The sequence below is a fragment of the Nyctereutes procyonoides genome, unplaced genomic scaffold (genome assembly GCF_905146905.1).
Source record: "Nyctereutes procyonoides isolate TBG_1078 unplaced genomic scaffold, NYPRO_anot_genome, whole genome shotgun sequence".
Classification (NCBI taxonomy): Eukaryota; Metazoa; Chordata; class Mammalia; order Carnivora; family Canidae; genus Nyctereutes; species Nyctereutes procyonoides.
Genome location: NW_026575128.1, coordinates 19,751,955 through 19,769,267, shown reverse-complemented (window position 1 = coordinate 19,769,267; position 17,313 = coordinate 19,751,955). Strand labels below are relative to the sequence as shown.

Genomic DNA, 17,313 nt, shown 5'->3' with positions numbered 1-17,313 from the left:
ACAGCAGGGATGGGACCTCATTAACAGCCAGAGGGCATGAAAGTCCCAAATCCCTATTTAGTCTTCTCTGACACCACCCCAGGAAAGAAATTCGGGTACTTCATTACAGCCTGGTAAGGGTAAAAGTCTAGGCTTTTGCTCATGTGATTCAGGGTGGAGCCACAGTTTTTGGCTGTAGTATATCAGCCAAATATCTGGCTGTGGTAGAAAGTTATTTTCTAAAATCTTCTATCTTGCTAAGCTGCCTCTTCTGTGGTTCTTTGGCCAGAGAGCAAGATTTTGTTGGAGCCCTTTTTGTCCATATCCATTTGTGATTCTAAGTTGTTGGCTTTGTCAGCTCCACTTTTGGGATATATGCAACAAAAAAAAAGGAAACGCAGGAACTCGCCACCATGTCATTCTTCAGATCCAGAGCTCCCTAGCCACTCTGCCTTCTTCTTTCCATCCCTAGAATCTTCTTACATTACAGTAATAACATCCAGCTTTTTCAGTTGTACTTAGTGGGGAAGAATAGGAAGCGCATATCTACTCCATCTTCCCAGATTCATTTTCACATAATAAACAGTGTTAAAGAGGACAATATGTGAGATTTCCACTGTTAACAAAAGGGATCGTGGGTTTTTAAGTGTTGAAAAATACTAATTTAAAGATTTCCTCCTAACTTATTATTAAACATTTATTTAGGAGGCATTCTCTTTCTCCCTCTCCCTTTGCCCCTCAGTCGTGTCTAAAATCTTCTAACCTTAAAAATCTACGAGCTTTTAATACTGTTTTCTAAAATTAAGATTCCCTCCACATCTATCTACTACCACTGTCCAAAAATATTTTTCCCCCTTGGGATGACTTATTTTTAGTAAAATACTACTGAATCCTAGATGTCACTGTTTGTTTAGTTTTAAATAAAGAAGATACTTCACAGATTAGCAAATCAAATCATGCTTACGATTTAAATATTTCTAATGAGATGAAAAGAGAATAGTCTATATAATTACAAATACTTAATTTTACAAAGCCCCCAAACATCATATATTTTTATACAGTAATCTTTTTAAAAATGTAATATATTTTAAAATACTAATCTAAAACCAAAAATACAGAACACTTGACTTCTGAACTGATCACAATAATATATAAATGTTAATAAAATTATGCTAAACTCTTTAATGAAGTTCTTTTATTTATTACTTTTTAAAGATTTATTTGAGAGAGAGAGAGAGAAAGAAAGAGAACAAGTAGGAAGAGCAAAGAGGGAGAGAGAATCCCAAGCTGACTCTGCACTAAGTGCAGAGCCTCACATGGAGCTCCATCTTAAGACCCTAAGATCATGACTCAAGCTGAAAGCAAAAAGTTGGATGCTCAACTGAATGCACCACCTAGGCAACTGTGAAGCTCTCTTTTTAAAAAGAAATCATATCTATACACATAAATGTGCATATAGCTATATTAACTATAAAATTAAAAATAAGAAAAATAAAAAATAAGTAACTATATTATTAAATATCTGGAATTTACAAAGTCATTTTTACCTGACAATGTATTTTTAAAAAATTCTTTAGAGTATTTACACTAAACAAAATGAAAGCATAAATACTATGGGACTGTTCAAAGTACAAGACACTTTTATTACAAGCTTAGTTATTAGGAGACATCAGGCTTTGTTCACTGTGTTGAGAAAAACTGCTGTAAACCCTAGAGGACAGAGCTCTATCAGAGAAAATTAAAATAAATCACTTTCTATGTTATATCTAATAGTAAAATGAAAGAGTTCACATGACATGCAAAAACTGTTCATTATTCTCAATTATGGGTTGAGAATAGCCAAGGTTCTTTTTTAAAATAGTCAAGTTTTTTTTTTTTTTTTAAGATTTTATTTCTTTACCTAAGAGAGAGAGAGCACATGATAGAGATAGTACAATTGGGGTGGAAGGGCAGAGAGAGAGGGAAAAACAGACTCCCTGCTGAGCAGGGAGCCAACTCAGGGCTTGATCCCCAGGTCCCAGGATCATGAATTGAGCCAAAGGCAGACGCTTAACAAACTGAGTCACCCAGGCGCCCCACAGGTAGGTTTATAAACTATAAATCTAACCTTTCTCATGTCTAAGTAATGACCAATGGTTTCAACGCATTAAGGAAGTCTGAACTATAAATAAATGAGGCATGTTTTGACGTTTCCCTTTGTCCAAAACTTGTCATTTTGTCCTGATAACACATAGATCATTAACCTTAAATAAAGCATCTTTATTACAACTAGAACAGACTGAATAAAATGGTAGTCAAGGCATAATACTATTCTACTTGTGATTATTGACAAATTAGCCAAAATACCTCGTCAATTATTTAAGTATTATAAAGAAACTGCCAGTTGACTTTTCCTTTTTAAAGGAAGGAAATTTTTAAGGAATATAGAAGCCCTCTTTGGAGGAAATATTCTTCATTTTAAAATCATAGTGTTACAATTAGGCAACTGAACCAACAGTTATACATTCTATAGAAAAGTGAAGAATCTAAGTTTCTCTCACTCTAAAAAAAGTTACAACATACTACAAAAGAATGGGAAGCTTGAATCAATTAGAGTTGTGAGCAGTTTAAAAAGATACGTATTAGAACTACAATTTTTCATGATTATATTAACAAGTGCACTTAAACAGTAAGGACTTATGATCTCTCACTAACAAAGGAAAGCTGAATCAATTAACTAAAATTTATGTTAGCTTATGGAGATTTAAACAATTACATATATTTCTTCTTAATTATCAAATTACCAAGTAGGCAGAGCCCTGAGAAACTGCTATCTGACTTCATTTTGTCTTGGATAATATAGTATTTTAAAAATTACACTGGCCAATGGCAAAATTAAAAGCTAAAAATGCTCAGTTAAAAAATAAATAAATAAAAAATAAAAATGCTCAGTTAAGAAAGTATGCCTATGAATCTTACTTAAAAGATTATATAAGTCTTCAGTCATGAATTTACCTTATCAGCTTTCAGCTTTCTAAGGAAAGATGGATTGTCATATCCTTTCGCTTGTCTCGCCTCTTGCAAATGGTTGATCATCCACACGTTTTTTCTCTGCTTTGCCAAGTCAAGTGCTGATTCGCCCTAATAAGCAGAAAAAAATTCATGTTAAAAATAAAAGAAAAAGTAAAATAATTTAGTTGCCAACTTTTAAAGTACTCCCATAAAAACAAATTGAACAATTAGTTCATTAACATTATTTTGACATTGGGCAAAGTCAAATGCTGAAAGCATCTAATTTTGTATTATGCTTCCCATTCAAGATACAATCAGTAAATATATTTACTCATCTTATTCTATAGATTCTATTTTTGCTTATGTTTTGACATATAAAAGTAAACCAAAAAGTAGGTATTTTAGCACCTGCTGGATCAGAGGCTATCATTCAGTTTATCAGTTATTTCATATTCTTTAAGGGTTTTATTAGTAGTACTTATCACTACAAAATATCTTACTATAATACCAAATTGCCAGAAACCTCTCAATTTAATCTCAGTAATGACAAAGGTCTGAAGAAAATAGGGAAGAAAAAGAGAAGTCAACTTCTATTCCTACTGTTGTACTGGCATTCTGGTCATCTTAAATTCATTCACCCATCCAGAAATTTCCAAAGAGAATGAGAACAGCAACAAAAAAATAGTGACTCGGGTTATGGACCTACAGCTCTCCCTTTAATCTCATGAAGAAGAATGCCAAAGAGTGAATAAGTGAATAAAATAAAGTGTTTTAAGGAAGGAAAGAAACGAGACATAAGTGCCCCTAATTCTAGATCCATACTTCTTTGTGCCTTTATTAACTTAAAATCCTTTTTCTCATTAGTCAAACACCTACATTTCTATTCTATTTAATAGTCTCCACTATTTATCTACTTTTTTAAATAGAAAAGTAAAATGAAAAATTTTGTGTGCCAAAATTTTAAGAATGTATAGATGAATATTCAAAACTACTTTAAAAGGGGGAAATATTTAAATATTACTTTGAAAAACTGGATAAAATCAAAAAATAAACCTTAGAGTGCCTTACTTATGAGGGATGATTATTATCAAGTATAAAGTACACTTTATTTTTTAAAAAATACTAAAAAATAAAAAGCAAACAACAAAATAAACATGGCACTACCACCAATAGTAACAACTATAACAACACAACAATAACAAAAAAAAAGCCCAACCAATCCTTTAATAAAAGGTCAATAGTATTTAATAAGGGATGGGCTAATCTAGGTGAGTCTTCCACAAATAGGGATATTTACTGTAAAATATCTCCTTACCTATTCAAAACTTCTATCACCTAAGTTGTAAGAACCAGCTAATTAATCCAAACTATAAAGATTACCTGAATAAAAGCAATCCCTTGGGTAACAATTCCCAGAGAATATCCTGCTGTTGCCTCGGTCCAGCTGAGCATCCCTTCCACTAGAGGGCCATGTGACACCTAAGGATTGCCTAGATAAAAAGATGGAGGGAGCTTTAAGAAATCTTCCAACTACTCCTCTAGTCTTCTGACTGCTTTTGTATAGTTCTTTCATTCAGTCAGTAAAATAAACAAGCAATTAACTTAAAGAATGATACTAAAGCCCAGGTTCTGATCAAGTCTCTATTTGATTACTCCATGTTGTCAGCCAAAACAGTAAACGATAAAACAAGACCAATAACAACAAGAATCATGGAGTATTTATAGATTATGTAACTGGTAATAAGAAACTTTTCAAAAGTTTTGGTGAGATAAACATAATGGAAGGTGGAGAGTGAAAGATAACTTTTTGCCAGAATTGAATTTCATTATGAAAACTAAGGAAAATTCCTTCCTGGAGACCATCTAGGTCAGGTACTTAAGAGGTAAAGAAAACTATTTTTAGATAAAAGTTCTTACCTCATTTCAAGAAACCATGTAAAAGTCTTTCAATCTATTAACAAAGTTCAGTAATTTTATAGCCTGCACAAACTAAAAATTATGCTGTTTGATAATTTTAGAAAGAATAAACTATACATGCTTGGGCAGCACTCAGAGATTAATTGTTCTCCCAAAACTCAATTCATCTACATTTATCTGTATAACCAAAACATGTGGGAGAGTGAACATTATTTTTTAAAAATTCACAAATGAGATGCTACCATAAGAAGGGATTACTACATACATAGGTCATTTTTTTTTTTAATTCTTAGTATCCCAAATCACTTTTCCTTCCCTTACTGTTATCGCTTCATAAGATTTGGATTTATTCCATGTAACTATTTTCTGGGGCCATGGTTCTTAAATTCTTTTGAGTCGTATTTGATGAAAGCCATTAACAATCTCCCCAAAAAGTACTGATACAAGTCATTTCTTTGTAACAATGTATGGGCTCACCCCCTAACCAAAATTCACTGGTAGGTCCCAGATTAAGAATTTCTAATCTAGGTTATATGGCTAATCTTGTTCTTCTAAGGATCAAAACAGTCATTTTAAAGTTACTTTATCTTGAAAAAAAAATCATTATTTACATATTAAAAGAATCAAAATCCTTATTCAAATAACTAATTTACAAGGGCAAATATCTAATATAAAGATATAATATCTAAGAAACTTAAGCTTAATCTTACTTAGAAAGTAGCTATTTTAGATTAGGATCAACAAAATAGTTGAATAACACAAAGTATAATTTTTATATTCTTTGAAGAATGCAACTTTTACTCCTATTATAGCCATATCCAGATTTTCAGACTACATATTTTTTGTTGTAATTCATGATCAACTAGACTCTCTTTAAGACTTAAAAAGAAAAATGGAAAAATAAACAGGCATAAATCAACTTTATTTCTCAAATTCCTGGACAAAGAACCTAGGTTATTTTTAATTAATAAATTTTTCCCTTTTGAAATTCACACCAATTTAAGTTTACTTAATTAGCTTGTCATTCCACATAACTAAAAGGCACTACATCTCAAATTATATATGATTAAAATAGAACCAATTCCTTTCACCTTCGCCAAGCAAGTCCTCTTCCTTCATCTTCACAACCTCAATATGTATTACACTTACTTATTCAGCCGTCAATACTTCCTTTCACCCTCATATCTAATCTACTCTGAAATACCATTTCCAAATCCATTCACTTCTCTCCATCTCTATTCCTGTAATAGTAGATTAAACTAACTTTACCTGCCTGGTTACAACGGCCTAAATGAGCTCCACTCATCCTCTCCATTTTCTTAATTCTTCAATGCATTCTCCATCAGCAACCAAAGTTTTAAATATTTTTAAAAGAATACTTAAAACACAAAGTATAAAGCCAGGCTACACAAATCCTTCCAACTGTTTCTCATGACTGAGAACATAATTAAAGTTACTTATCGTGGCCTTGCATGATCTGGCACCTGCCTCTCTCAGTGACTTCACTCCTTTGCTCACTGCACTTAGTCCAGGCTGTCATTCTCTGCACCTCTAATATGGCAAGCTTACTCCTGGCCTTGGGACTTGGAACTTGCAGGCTCCTCTACATGCAAAGTTTTTTCCCACGTGTCTTTGTATAACTGATCCCTTCTTCATCAGACAAGTCTCAAAGCAAATGCTATCTCCTCAGAGGTATTCACAAGTCACTCATAGCCCTCATCACTGTACCATATTTGCCTGTGTGTCTCATGTGTGTGTTTTAATTAACTATTTCCTAATACAATGTAAACTCAGAGAATATGGACTTCATCTGTCTAAAACACCTGGACTCCCCAGCACTAATATTTGCTAAATGAATAAACAGTTTCCACTAGAAGGTGGTGACTACAGTGCAGCATATTAGGAATGCCAGATTCCACTAGAAAAAAACAGCTGATACTTATTTCATCTTTTAAGTTCCAGAAAAAGTGCATTTGAAAACAAAATTCTACTTTTCCACCAGTGTAGACAGCAAGATTATTTTTACTCTGAAAGTATAAATGTTCCCTGAGCAACTGAACCAACTTAGACTTTATTTTCTTTAAAAATAATGTCACTTCAAATAAGTCAGAGGAAGATAAATATAATATGATCTCACTTGTTTGTGGAATCTATAAAACAAAAATAAACAAAACAAAACAAAACCAAGCTCACTGATACAGAGGAACAGACTGGTGGTTGCCAGAAGAAGGGGTGAAATGGTGAAGGGAGTTGAAAGGTACAAACTTCTAGTTTTAAAATAAGTCCTGAGGATGTAATGTACAGAATGGCGGCTGTATCTACTGTATATCTGAAAGTTGCTAAAAGGTAAATCTTAAGAGTTTCCATTACAAGGACAAAGGACATTGTGTGACTGTGTAATGGCGACAGATACTGACTGGATCTGCTGCAGTGGTCACCCCACTCTATGTTCCAATCATTATGCCGTGTACCTGAAATTAGCATAATGTTGCATGCCAACTATACCTCAATTGAGAAAAATAAAATAATGATGATGGTGTTGTCACTCCAGAAGCTACCAGGGAATTACATTTAAAATAACTTCTTTTGGGGGACACCTGGGTGGTTTAGTCAGTTAAGCATATGACTCATGATTTTGGCTCAGGTCATGATCTCAGGCTCATGGGAGGAGTCTCCTTGAGATTCTCTTTCTACCTCTCCTTTTGTTCCCTCCACACATGCTCACTCATGCTGTCTCTCAGAATAAAAAAAAAAAAGTTTTACATGCACAATAATTATGACACTGTGGACTCGAAGGTACTCATATGAAGTGCACTAGTTAAGAAAGCTACATTCGAGGCTGCCTGGGTGTCAGTTAAGTGTCTGCCTTCGGCTCAGGTCATGATTCCACGGTCCTGGGATTGAGCCCCATATCAGGCTCCCTGCTCACTGGGGAGTCTGCTTGTCCCTCTCCCTCTGACCCGCCCCCCTGTTCTTGAGTGCTCTCTCAGAAAGAAAGGAAGAAAGTAATGAAGGAAGGAAGGAAGGAAGGAAGGAAGGAAGGGAGGGAGGGAGGGAGGGAGGGAGGGAGGGAGGGAAAGAAGAGAAGAAAGAAAGAAAGAAAGAAAGAAGAAAGAAAGAAAGAAAGAAAGAAAGAAAGAAAGAAAGAAAGAAAGAAAGAAAGAAAGAAAGAAAACCAGCGAGCTACATTTAAGCATATTCTATCTTGGTACCAAATAGATCATGTGCCTGAACCTACAAAATATTAAAAATATACGGTACAAACCATATAAATCATTTCAAATATCTCTCTTACCATTACCTTCCTGTTGAAATTCATTATAGATTATTCTTTATTCTAAGTCTAATAAAAGTTTAGGCAATGGTTAAGGTGAAGTGCAAGGGGGTTCACTATTTATTTGAAAGACATTAAATTTACAAACCACACTTCAAATACTTAAAGATCACGATTTGAGTGAAGTTACCTAAATTCTATATGGACAGAAAAAATATTTTTAAATGGTCTAAAAATACACACTACTAGCTTCAAATTCCAGAACTGTATTGTTGTCACAATTTTTAGCATTACTGTTATTTCTGTTATTTCAATACACTGATGTGACTCTTGGCAGAGTCTACAAAGACTCAATATTTGCCATGGTGAAATTGGTTCTATCTTTTCACTAATATTAACACTAAAATAAATATTTTGAAATATATTCCTGGGGCATGATCATTTTAGGAATGGGTGTCTGGTACCAAAAAGAAGAAAAATAATTCTCTAAAGCAATTCAGATATAAAACATAAAGGTAAACTCACTAATTTTTTCTTATGCGGATATTGGTCAGCCTTAATCAAACTCCTTCCTTCTTATCCTCTAGGCCTGAAGTCGGCCTAATTTACTAGTCACAGTGTTATGAACTTTTCTGAGCTTCCTATTTAAAAACATTTGGAAAAGCAAACTTTTTTATCTAGAATTACAGAAGTGGCAGACAGGTATACTAGCAGTCATGAAAACTAGCTTCCAGGTTATGCTCATGACTACATAAATCTTTATTCAGTCTCTCAACAAATATTTAGAGTGCCCACCATGTGCCAGGCACTATGGTATACCAACTTTCCTCTTTTCAATTTTTACTGGTAGATATTAGGTCACTCTGTTCACTTTGCATAGAGACAAAATGACTTGAAATTTTAAAAAGAAAGAAAATATATGGTTTTCTCAACTTCTTATAGTTTCCAACAAGATATTTGATATTTACTTTTAACTAAACATTTTTAATGAAACTCATTTTTAAGAATTCATTAAAATTTCAAGTAAATTAGGCTCCATATAGTTAGTCTAAGCTGTATTATTTTAGTAGTTCAACCTCAGAGTAATCAAATACAGAAAGAACTATTCATTGGAACATAAAAAGATGCCCTGATCCAGCAGGAGATAACCTTCTTTTTGATTGCCATTTCAGATTATGTGGCTCAAATTTCTTTCAGATTTAATTAGCACATATCCCCTAGAAATTTAAGAAACATGACTCAGAAAATACTATGATTTATAGTCAAAATTAAAGAACATTTGTCAAAGGGCATAACGTTACTTATGAATTCACATTACTGAAAGATGATGTTTAAAAACTTAAAGTCATTTCACAGAAAGGGTTGCTGAAAGTCGTGGCAGATCCTCAGGCTTTAAAAATTAGAATGGTTACGCAAAAATTTAAGACTAGTAATAGAATTTTCTTTCAAGTACTCATAAAATGTCTACAAATTTCTAAATGTTCAGTGTGAATGTTAACTGTGCTTTGTTCTTGGATAACTCTGTATACTTTTCCTGGATTAGTCCAACATCTGGGGGAAGTGGGTTCTCCTATAAACATCATCAAGGTGCCTATCAAATTTAAAGATCTTGACCTTTAAAATAAGACAATAACAAGTCAAAGAATTACTAGAAGTTGTTATGCATAATGTGGTTTAACTACAAATTTGTGAATCTCTGTACCGATCTTCTTAAAGAGACCAGAAAACTATTTCCTTCAGCTATGAAAAAACATATTATAGAACTTAATTTTCAAAAGTCAGTAAGAATTCACCAATGAAAATACTATCAAATCTGAAAATTACTTCAATATTAAAAGACAAAAGCAAATAATCCAGTCTTTCCAAACAAATTCTTGCATGGAAGCAAAGAGTTGAGCTTAAATAAGAGGGTTCTTCCCTCTTTGACACTCTATGAAAAAGCCTATCTTTTACTGAGGAGTTAAGATTTAACATTTCACATAGCATAATCAATATAGCATGTTTTTACCTTGATATTCTGGGCATCAACATTAGCTCCAGCTTCCAGAAGAAGACTAATGACTGTGGTATTCCCTGCTAGTACTGCCCAATGCAGAGCAGTGTTTTTGTGATACTTGTCACCAAGGTTAACTGAAACATTGAATGTTAAAAGCAATCTAGTTGGATCCACACTGAAAAGGAAAAAAAAAAAAAACAACAACAACAACCCTAATTTCAATTATAGAAATCATTACAGACACTAAACTGATCGTGGTTGCATTTGCATTCCATCTTGGAACACTTCTATTCTAACCTATACTCAACCTTATAATCGGTAACGAGGGGACATTCTAATATGATGTATTAAGGATATGCAACACCCATATAAAATAATACTGTTCCAAGAGAGGGCATACTTGGTCCTGACATTTTCTAATTTTGATTAGGGAGTAAGGTCATTAATAGCCATATAATTAAACAATCACATTTTTAAATTTAAATCTGGATTATTCCAAAAATGTTTTCAGGTAACTTACTAATATAGTAAACCTGTCAATATACAAATAACACAAAAAAAATAGTTTTTAAAAATAAGGTAACATCTTTCATTCTTAAAAACTGCTAAAAGAATAAAGATACTACCATTACCAAGGTCAAGGTAAGCCCAGAGACTCAAACATTTAATAAGGTAATTTATTATATACAATGTACTCATAAGAATTTTCAGTATTAGTAAATAGAACATTAACTGCTTTTTCTCATCACTTATTTTACATTTTAATATGTTGAAAATGATCTTAAATATTTTATAATGGTTACATACCTATGTGTTCTGTAAGCTGCCCACATTAAAGGTGTCATTCCATTCTGATCCATCATATCTACATCCTGATAGAATAAAAAGAAAGAAATTTTTACTGTCTGACTTTTAAGTTCCTACCAAATTTACTCGGAAAAATCTATTTACATATCATAGGAGAAGCCAATGTAACATTACTCAATTAAGGCTGATTTCTGAAAATTTTTCTTTTCTTTTTTTTTCTTTTCTAACTTTAAAATAAACTATCATTTGTCACTAAATATTTTCATTAGTGGGATATATTTAGAGGAATATACATTAAATATGTATTTAAGTAACATATTTATAGATATCCTTTTTCAGATGCTTTAATCACCCTTTCAATGTTTTACATTTAGAAATCTTGATCTATTCTTCATCTTTCATTCACAGAGGGTAAGTTAAATGAAGCCTGTGAAAAACAGATTTATACCATTTCATGAAAGAGGAATAATAAAACCTTGTTGATTTCTAGGCATTTCAAGACGAGGAATAAAAAGACTTCTCTTTTCAATAAACTGAAAAAAGTTTGCTTTTTATTGTTACACATGTACATTTTTACAGTCAAATAATTCTGCAGAGTGTGTGGTGATAAAGTAATTCTGTTTTACTCCCCACTATTTTCATCTCTTTTAGTCCTCCAAATCTTAAAATAAGATGACTGAATTGCTACTTTTTGATTTTTCAGTTTTAGGCATTATCTGCTGAGACTCTTCAGTATGTGAAATGAGAATTTCCCTCTTTTCTCTTCCTGCCCCATCACAAATATACACCTGTTTATTCTTTCAAGAAATCTATTGTATTTTTGGTGCTATAAATACTTGATATTTATATTATAAATGTACATGAATACTATACCCAGCAAAAAATGCATAGTAAACCATGATTATTTTCCTTCTCCCACCCAACTTTTTGCATTCCTATGATACTTCCCCAACCTTCTGCTTAGTTTTTTAACAAATTACAATTAAAACTACCATCTATTCAACCAAAACTCTTCCCTAGTTAACTAAATCTTTCAAGATATCTTGATGCATCAAGGGTTCTGTACGTTTCACTTCCTTAAAATTATCTCTCCTAACTCCAATCTGGACATATATATATGCCTGAGGCAACTGTCTCATTAACTAGAACAGGAACAGGAGTTCTTTGAGGATTAAAATTATATTAACTTCATCTTTGTCTTCTCAGTGCCCAGCAGAGTAAATTATCAACAACCATCTGTTAAGTAAAAAGACATTTATCTATCTACTTGTTTGGGGAAAGTACAGGCTTTAGAATAAGAAAGACATGGTTTTTAATTCTTAGCTGCACCACTTAATAGCTATAAAACTGGCACAATGACTTTAATTCTCTGTGCTTCAGCTTCTTCATCTAAAATTGTCAATATAAATAATGGCTTCGTAAGATCCCTGTGATGATTATATGGAATAATGTGTATAAAGCACCTACCCCATACCCTAGAACATAACAAACGCTTAATAGATAAGAAGTTTCTTAATCTTTTCTTCTGCATCATCCATTCCTGGATTATATAAAGGCAGCAGCTCTAATCCAAGTTGTGTTATCTAACATGCCAGTCAGTGCGAGAGGAGAGAGTTATAGTGAGTACACTGCAAAACACTCTATACCTCTATGCAGTTCTCTGTGAGCCACTATTATTGATGGGAGTATGTCTCAAATATGAACATTATCCAAGTGTAATGAAGCATAAAAAATGCTGAGAACCAATACATCAGACAAACTAGAACACACATCCTTGGACATCATTAGTTTTAGTTCCTCATCATGAATGCTGAAATCCAAATGTTACACCTTATCCATTACAAATCCATTTATGGATATACATTAACAATGGTTGGGAACATCTTATGCAACCTCTCTCAATATTTCCAATATACATATTGATTTTTTTCAATAAAAATCTTTAAGAAAATCCTCTCAGAAATGACAAGTTTCCTTGTTTCTTGAATGAGCCAAGTACTGTAACTTAATTTTACTTCTTTCACTTTCTTAATTTTAAGAGAGCTCAACTAAATTTGATGTCCAATTAAAACAACCATGTAAATTCTTGTTTTAGTTTCTTCTTCCTTCTTAGTTGTCTTTTCATATCCTTTTTAAAAAGTGATAGTATTAAAAAATATCAATAAGTAAAAATGTAAAATAATGCCACATCTCTAGAATACTAAAAGAAAAATGAAATTCAACCTTTTCTTTCTTTGGGTCGGGGTTTAAAACTTGGTACTTCTTTTCCAAGTTCAGCCTGGACGTATGGGTATTCTCTATAAGGAAGAATTAACAAGCCCAGATCAAAAGCTTATGGGGATTCCATGATCAACAGGGCTCCATAACTTAGCATTTTCCCTTTTCTCCTGAAAATCATCCAAAAGAATTGGTAGTGAGCACTAAATATATTTTAACAGTATAACTAAAATGAAACAAATGTGAAGAACAGAATGACAAACTAAATGGAAATGTTATATATCCTAAGGAATGTAAAACTGATACAATTAACCAAAACTGGAGAAAATGGAAAAAGGCTGAAAAGAAAGTAGAAGTACCTATTCTGTAATAGCTATGAATCAAAGGATATTACTTAAAGCTGAAAATCAACTAAAAGAAATGTAGTTACACCTACCAGAACAAAGTTAACACTAAGAAAAACAATATTATAAAGTCAAAGACAGGAAAGAGAAAAAAATTTACTAAATTTATTATTACTTATAATTGGGAACTAATCAGAACTAATAAAATTTGAGCAAACATCTGATTGAAATAAGAGAACTGTCTCTAAGGAACGTATTTACCAAGCAGAAGAAGATAAGATCAAGCACAAAGGCCGGAAGACAACAGCATATTAGAGCTTTTCAAGGAACAGCAAGAAGACTGGTGTATCAAAGCAGAGTAAGTAGGAAGATGACAAAAGATGGGCCTGAGAGGTATCTCGGACTAGACCACACATGGTTCTGCAGTCCTTCTGCAGGGAAAGACTTTGCACCTCATTTAGAGTATGGTGTCATGAACACTAGAGGAATTTCCTTTTATAAAATTAGTGTATACATGGAAAAAATATACTAAGCTGCTAAAGAAAGTAATCTCAGTGTGGGGAGGGCTAAGGGAAGAAGGTGGAGTTTCATTTTCTAAGTCATACTCTTTCTCTTACCTTTGAATATTTTATAATAAGCACGCTACTTTTGTAGCAAAAGAAACAAAAATAAAAACTTACTCATGAAAAAGAAAATTGTCAGACATTTATTATCATCATGCATATATTATCATACAAAAGGTAATGTGACAGGTAGAAATCCCTGTCTCTTAAGAATTTTATAGCCAACATCCTATGCCAAAGTTAAAAAGAATACTGAAACATCCAGACCCCAACATCAATAAGCTAACAAAGACTCAAAAACTGTATACCACTTTTCTTACCCAGTTAAAAACCAAAATAAAAAGTGAACACATATAAATGTATACCTGCAAAATAAAAAGCCACTAACACTATCATGTGTTACAACACCATCCACTACTCCAAACCCCAGTCTAGAAGAAATTTGGGAAAACAAAAGTAATCTGTGGCAGATGGTACCCAAAGATGGCCCAACAAACTTCACCTGCTGGTTCACACCCGTTGTCCGTCCACACAATCAACAGAGACTGGCCCTGTTACTTGCTTTAACTGATAGAACAAAAATGTTGCTGTGCCAGTTTAAGACATAAGACTTTAAAAAGGCAGTCAGCTTCTGCTTTTATTCTTTCGGTAGCTCCCACCACATAAGTCTAGTTCCCAGGACACCTGAGTGGCTCAGCGGTTGAGTGTCTGACTTTGGCTCAGGGTGTGATACTGGAGACCTGGGATCGAGTCTCACATCAGGCCCTCTGCATGGAGCCTGCTTCGCCCTCTGCCTGTCTCTGTTTCTCTGTGTTTCTCTCATGAATAAATAAATAAAATCTTTGAGAGAAAAAAAAGTCTAGTTCCCTGCTAGAAAGACTATGTCAATGGGTACCATGGAGAAGGAATCACTATCTTCACTATCTCAGCACTCCAACCGAACCCAGCCTTTTAGCTATTCCTATTAAGGCACAAAGTAGGTGAGTGAGCCATCCTCCATTCCAGTCAAGCCCCCAGTGACTGTAATCCCCAGGGATTAACACAAGGGCTACCATCTCGCCAAGCCCAGTCAACCCAAGGTAATAAATGGTTGGCACTTGTTCTAAAGCCATTAGATTTTGGGGGTACTCTGTTAACACATATTAGATAATAAACCCCCCTTCTAACAATTAGCCAGTCAATGCAACTTTCCTTACAATCTAATTCACAACACACAAATGTCATTGTGTGGCACTACCAACAACAAGTATCTTAAAGAATCCATAAAATAAACACTATTCGAATTCCAAATCTGCATAAAATTTAAAATAAATGTTAATAGCAATGAATTAAAATCATTTTCTTACTCTTATGAGATTATTAGCTATAAAACTAATGTTTAAGTATAACCAGAGAAATCACATGAAAGAAAAACAGAGTGATCTTAATTTCAACAAAATATATTTAACACAAAAAGATGGTATATATAAGCTGGTTTCTGTTTAATGTGGTTATAGTACACACTCTTGAAAATCAGGAAGAATCATTTAAATCATGAGAAGTTTTCTGATATGTAAGAGGACATGTAATCATGATATGTTTTTGGATATGTAATAATGGAGAAGTACCATTATTTAATGCAGCAGAAACTGATCCTAAACAATTTATTCCCTACTATGAGAAGTACTTAATATAAAAAATAACTAGTAAAATGTTCAAAAAAGTTTAAATGAATTCAGAGTATATACTCAAAAGATGTAATTAAGGGAAAAAATAGATACCTGAATTTCTTACTTTTCAGATTCATCTCTATCATTCTCAGAAATAAAAGATGCAATTTAATGGATCACTATCTGGTTTTTTATTATCTTTCTTATTTTTAACTTAACTCTAATACCTCAATATCAAACGAAGTATATTATTTATTTATTCTCTTCCATCTATCAGAAAGTACTATTTAAATATCACCAGGTGGTTACAGTTGTAACACCAATGATATCAGGCATTTAAACCATGAAGAACATCTGATTAAAAGCCACACCATTGTGATTTTTTTACCTGTCCTTTTGCTATGAGATAAGCAACAATTGAGGTATGTCCAAACTGAGCAGCCAGATGAATACAGCTACATCCTTCTCCATCAATTAATGAAGGATCTGCACCATATTTCATTAGTTGCACAACCATAGATAGATGGCCTTGTCTAAAACATAAAAGAATAAACACTTAAATATATAAAGTTATTTCAAACAGGATCTCCTGGAAAGATCATTTTTAAATAGGGCAATGGTGGAAAAGATTACACAATTTTTATTAAAGTTTCTTAAAATATGTATATGTCAAGACATATGGGATAATTAGGATAATTTTATGGTCTTTAAGTCTCAACTGAAATAACAGTCATTTAAATTTTTTAGGTATTTATAACTTATTTAAATATGTAACATAAAATAGTTACTATATACTACTAGTTCTATTAAATTATAATCTTAATTGTCCCATGACCTGGGCAACTTGTTTAATTGTAAATATATAGAGGCTGCATAATTATTACATTTACAAATCCAAAGTTTAACTCAGTTGTAATCTAACTGGATTAATATCAGCATAGAGAATTCCCTAAAGACACTTAGGGACAATAAACTTTGCTGCCAATGCAGGTATAACAGTGTACAGCAATATATTAGTACACTGTTGATATTAACTATTAGCATAGGTTATCCCATTCATTTTAGCATATCATAAAAAAAAAAGAAAAGTTGTTTAGTTATAGACTCATAAAGGAACCAAAGGAAAAAAAAAAATCCAGAAGCAAATTTAAACCTTGTGGCCCAGTGCAATGGAGTGGAATTTAGGTCTCCTCCAAGTTGATCCACAATAGCACCTTTCGAAATATAGTATCTATAAGACAAAATTTTAAATAATTTAGACAACTTTCATTTCAATTTTAAGAAATTATGTAAAAAACATAAAAATGTTTCCATTGTAGACCTCATACTAATTTATGCCCTTGATGATAAACACTCTTTTGTGATATTTAAAAAATATATTCAGTAGAATTTTTTATCAAACACATCACTCTTCTGTTCTAGAAGAAAGGAAAGTAATTTTTTTTAGTTACAAAAAAGAAGAGCAGTGTCAAATAACAATCATACAAAAAAGGGGCAGTCAGAGAACCACAGGACTTGGATCAGAGAGCAGCAATAGAGAGAAAAGGTGTAGAATAGGCCACTTAGTCTACCACGG

General features: G+C 32.9%; 1 protein-coding gene across 2 annotated transcripts in view; it reads right to left on the bottom strand.

Annotated features, from left to right (window-relative positions):
• The window catches only part of ZDHHC17 (zinc finger DHHC-type palmitoyltransferase 17), a 111,702-nt gene that overhangs the window by 49,798 nt on the left and 44,591 nt on the right, over window positions 1-17,313 (bottom strand). For both annotated transcript variants that reach the window (XM_055341649.1, XM_055341648.1), the window contains exons 4-8: window positions 16,891-16,968; window positions 16,126-16,270; window positions 10,965-11,029; window positions 10,170-10,332; window positions 2,974-3,099 (exon numbers count right to left, since the gene is read on the bottom strand). In XM_055341649.1, coding sequence (XP_055197624.1) covers window positions 2,974-3,099; window positions 10,170-10,332; window positions 10,965-11,029; window positions 16,126-16,270; window positions 16,891-16,968 — 577 coding nt within the window. The remainder of the gene's footprint in view (window positions 1-2,973; window positions 3,100-10,169; window positions 10,333-10,964; window positions 11,030-16,125; window positions 16,271-16,890; window positions 16,969-17,313) is intronic.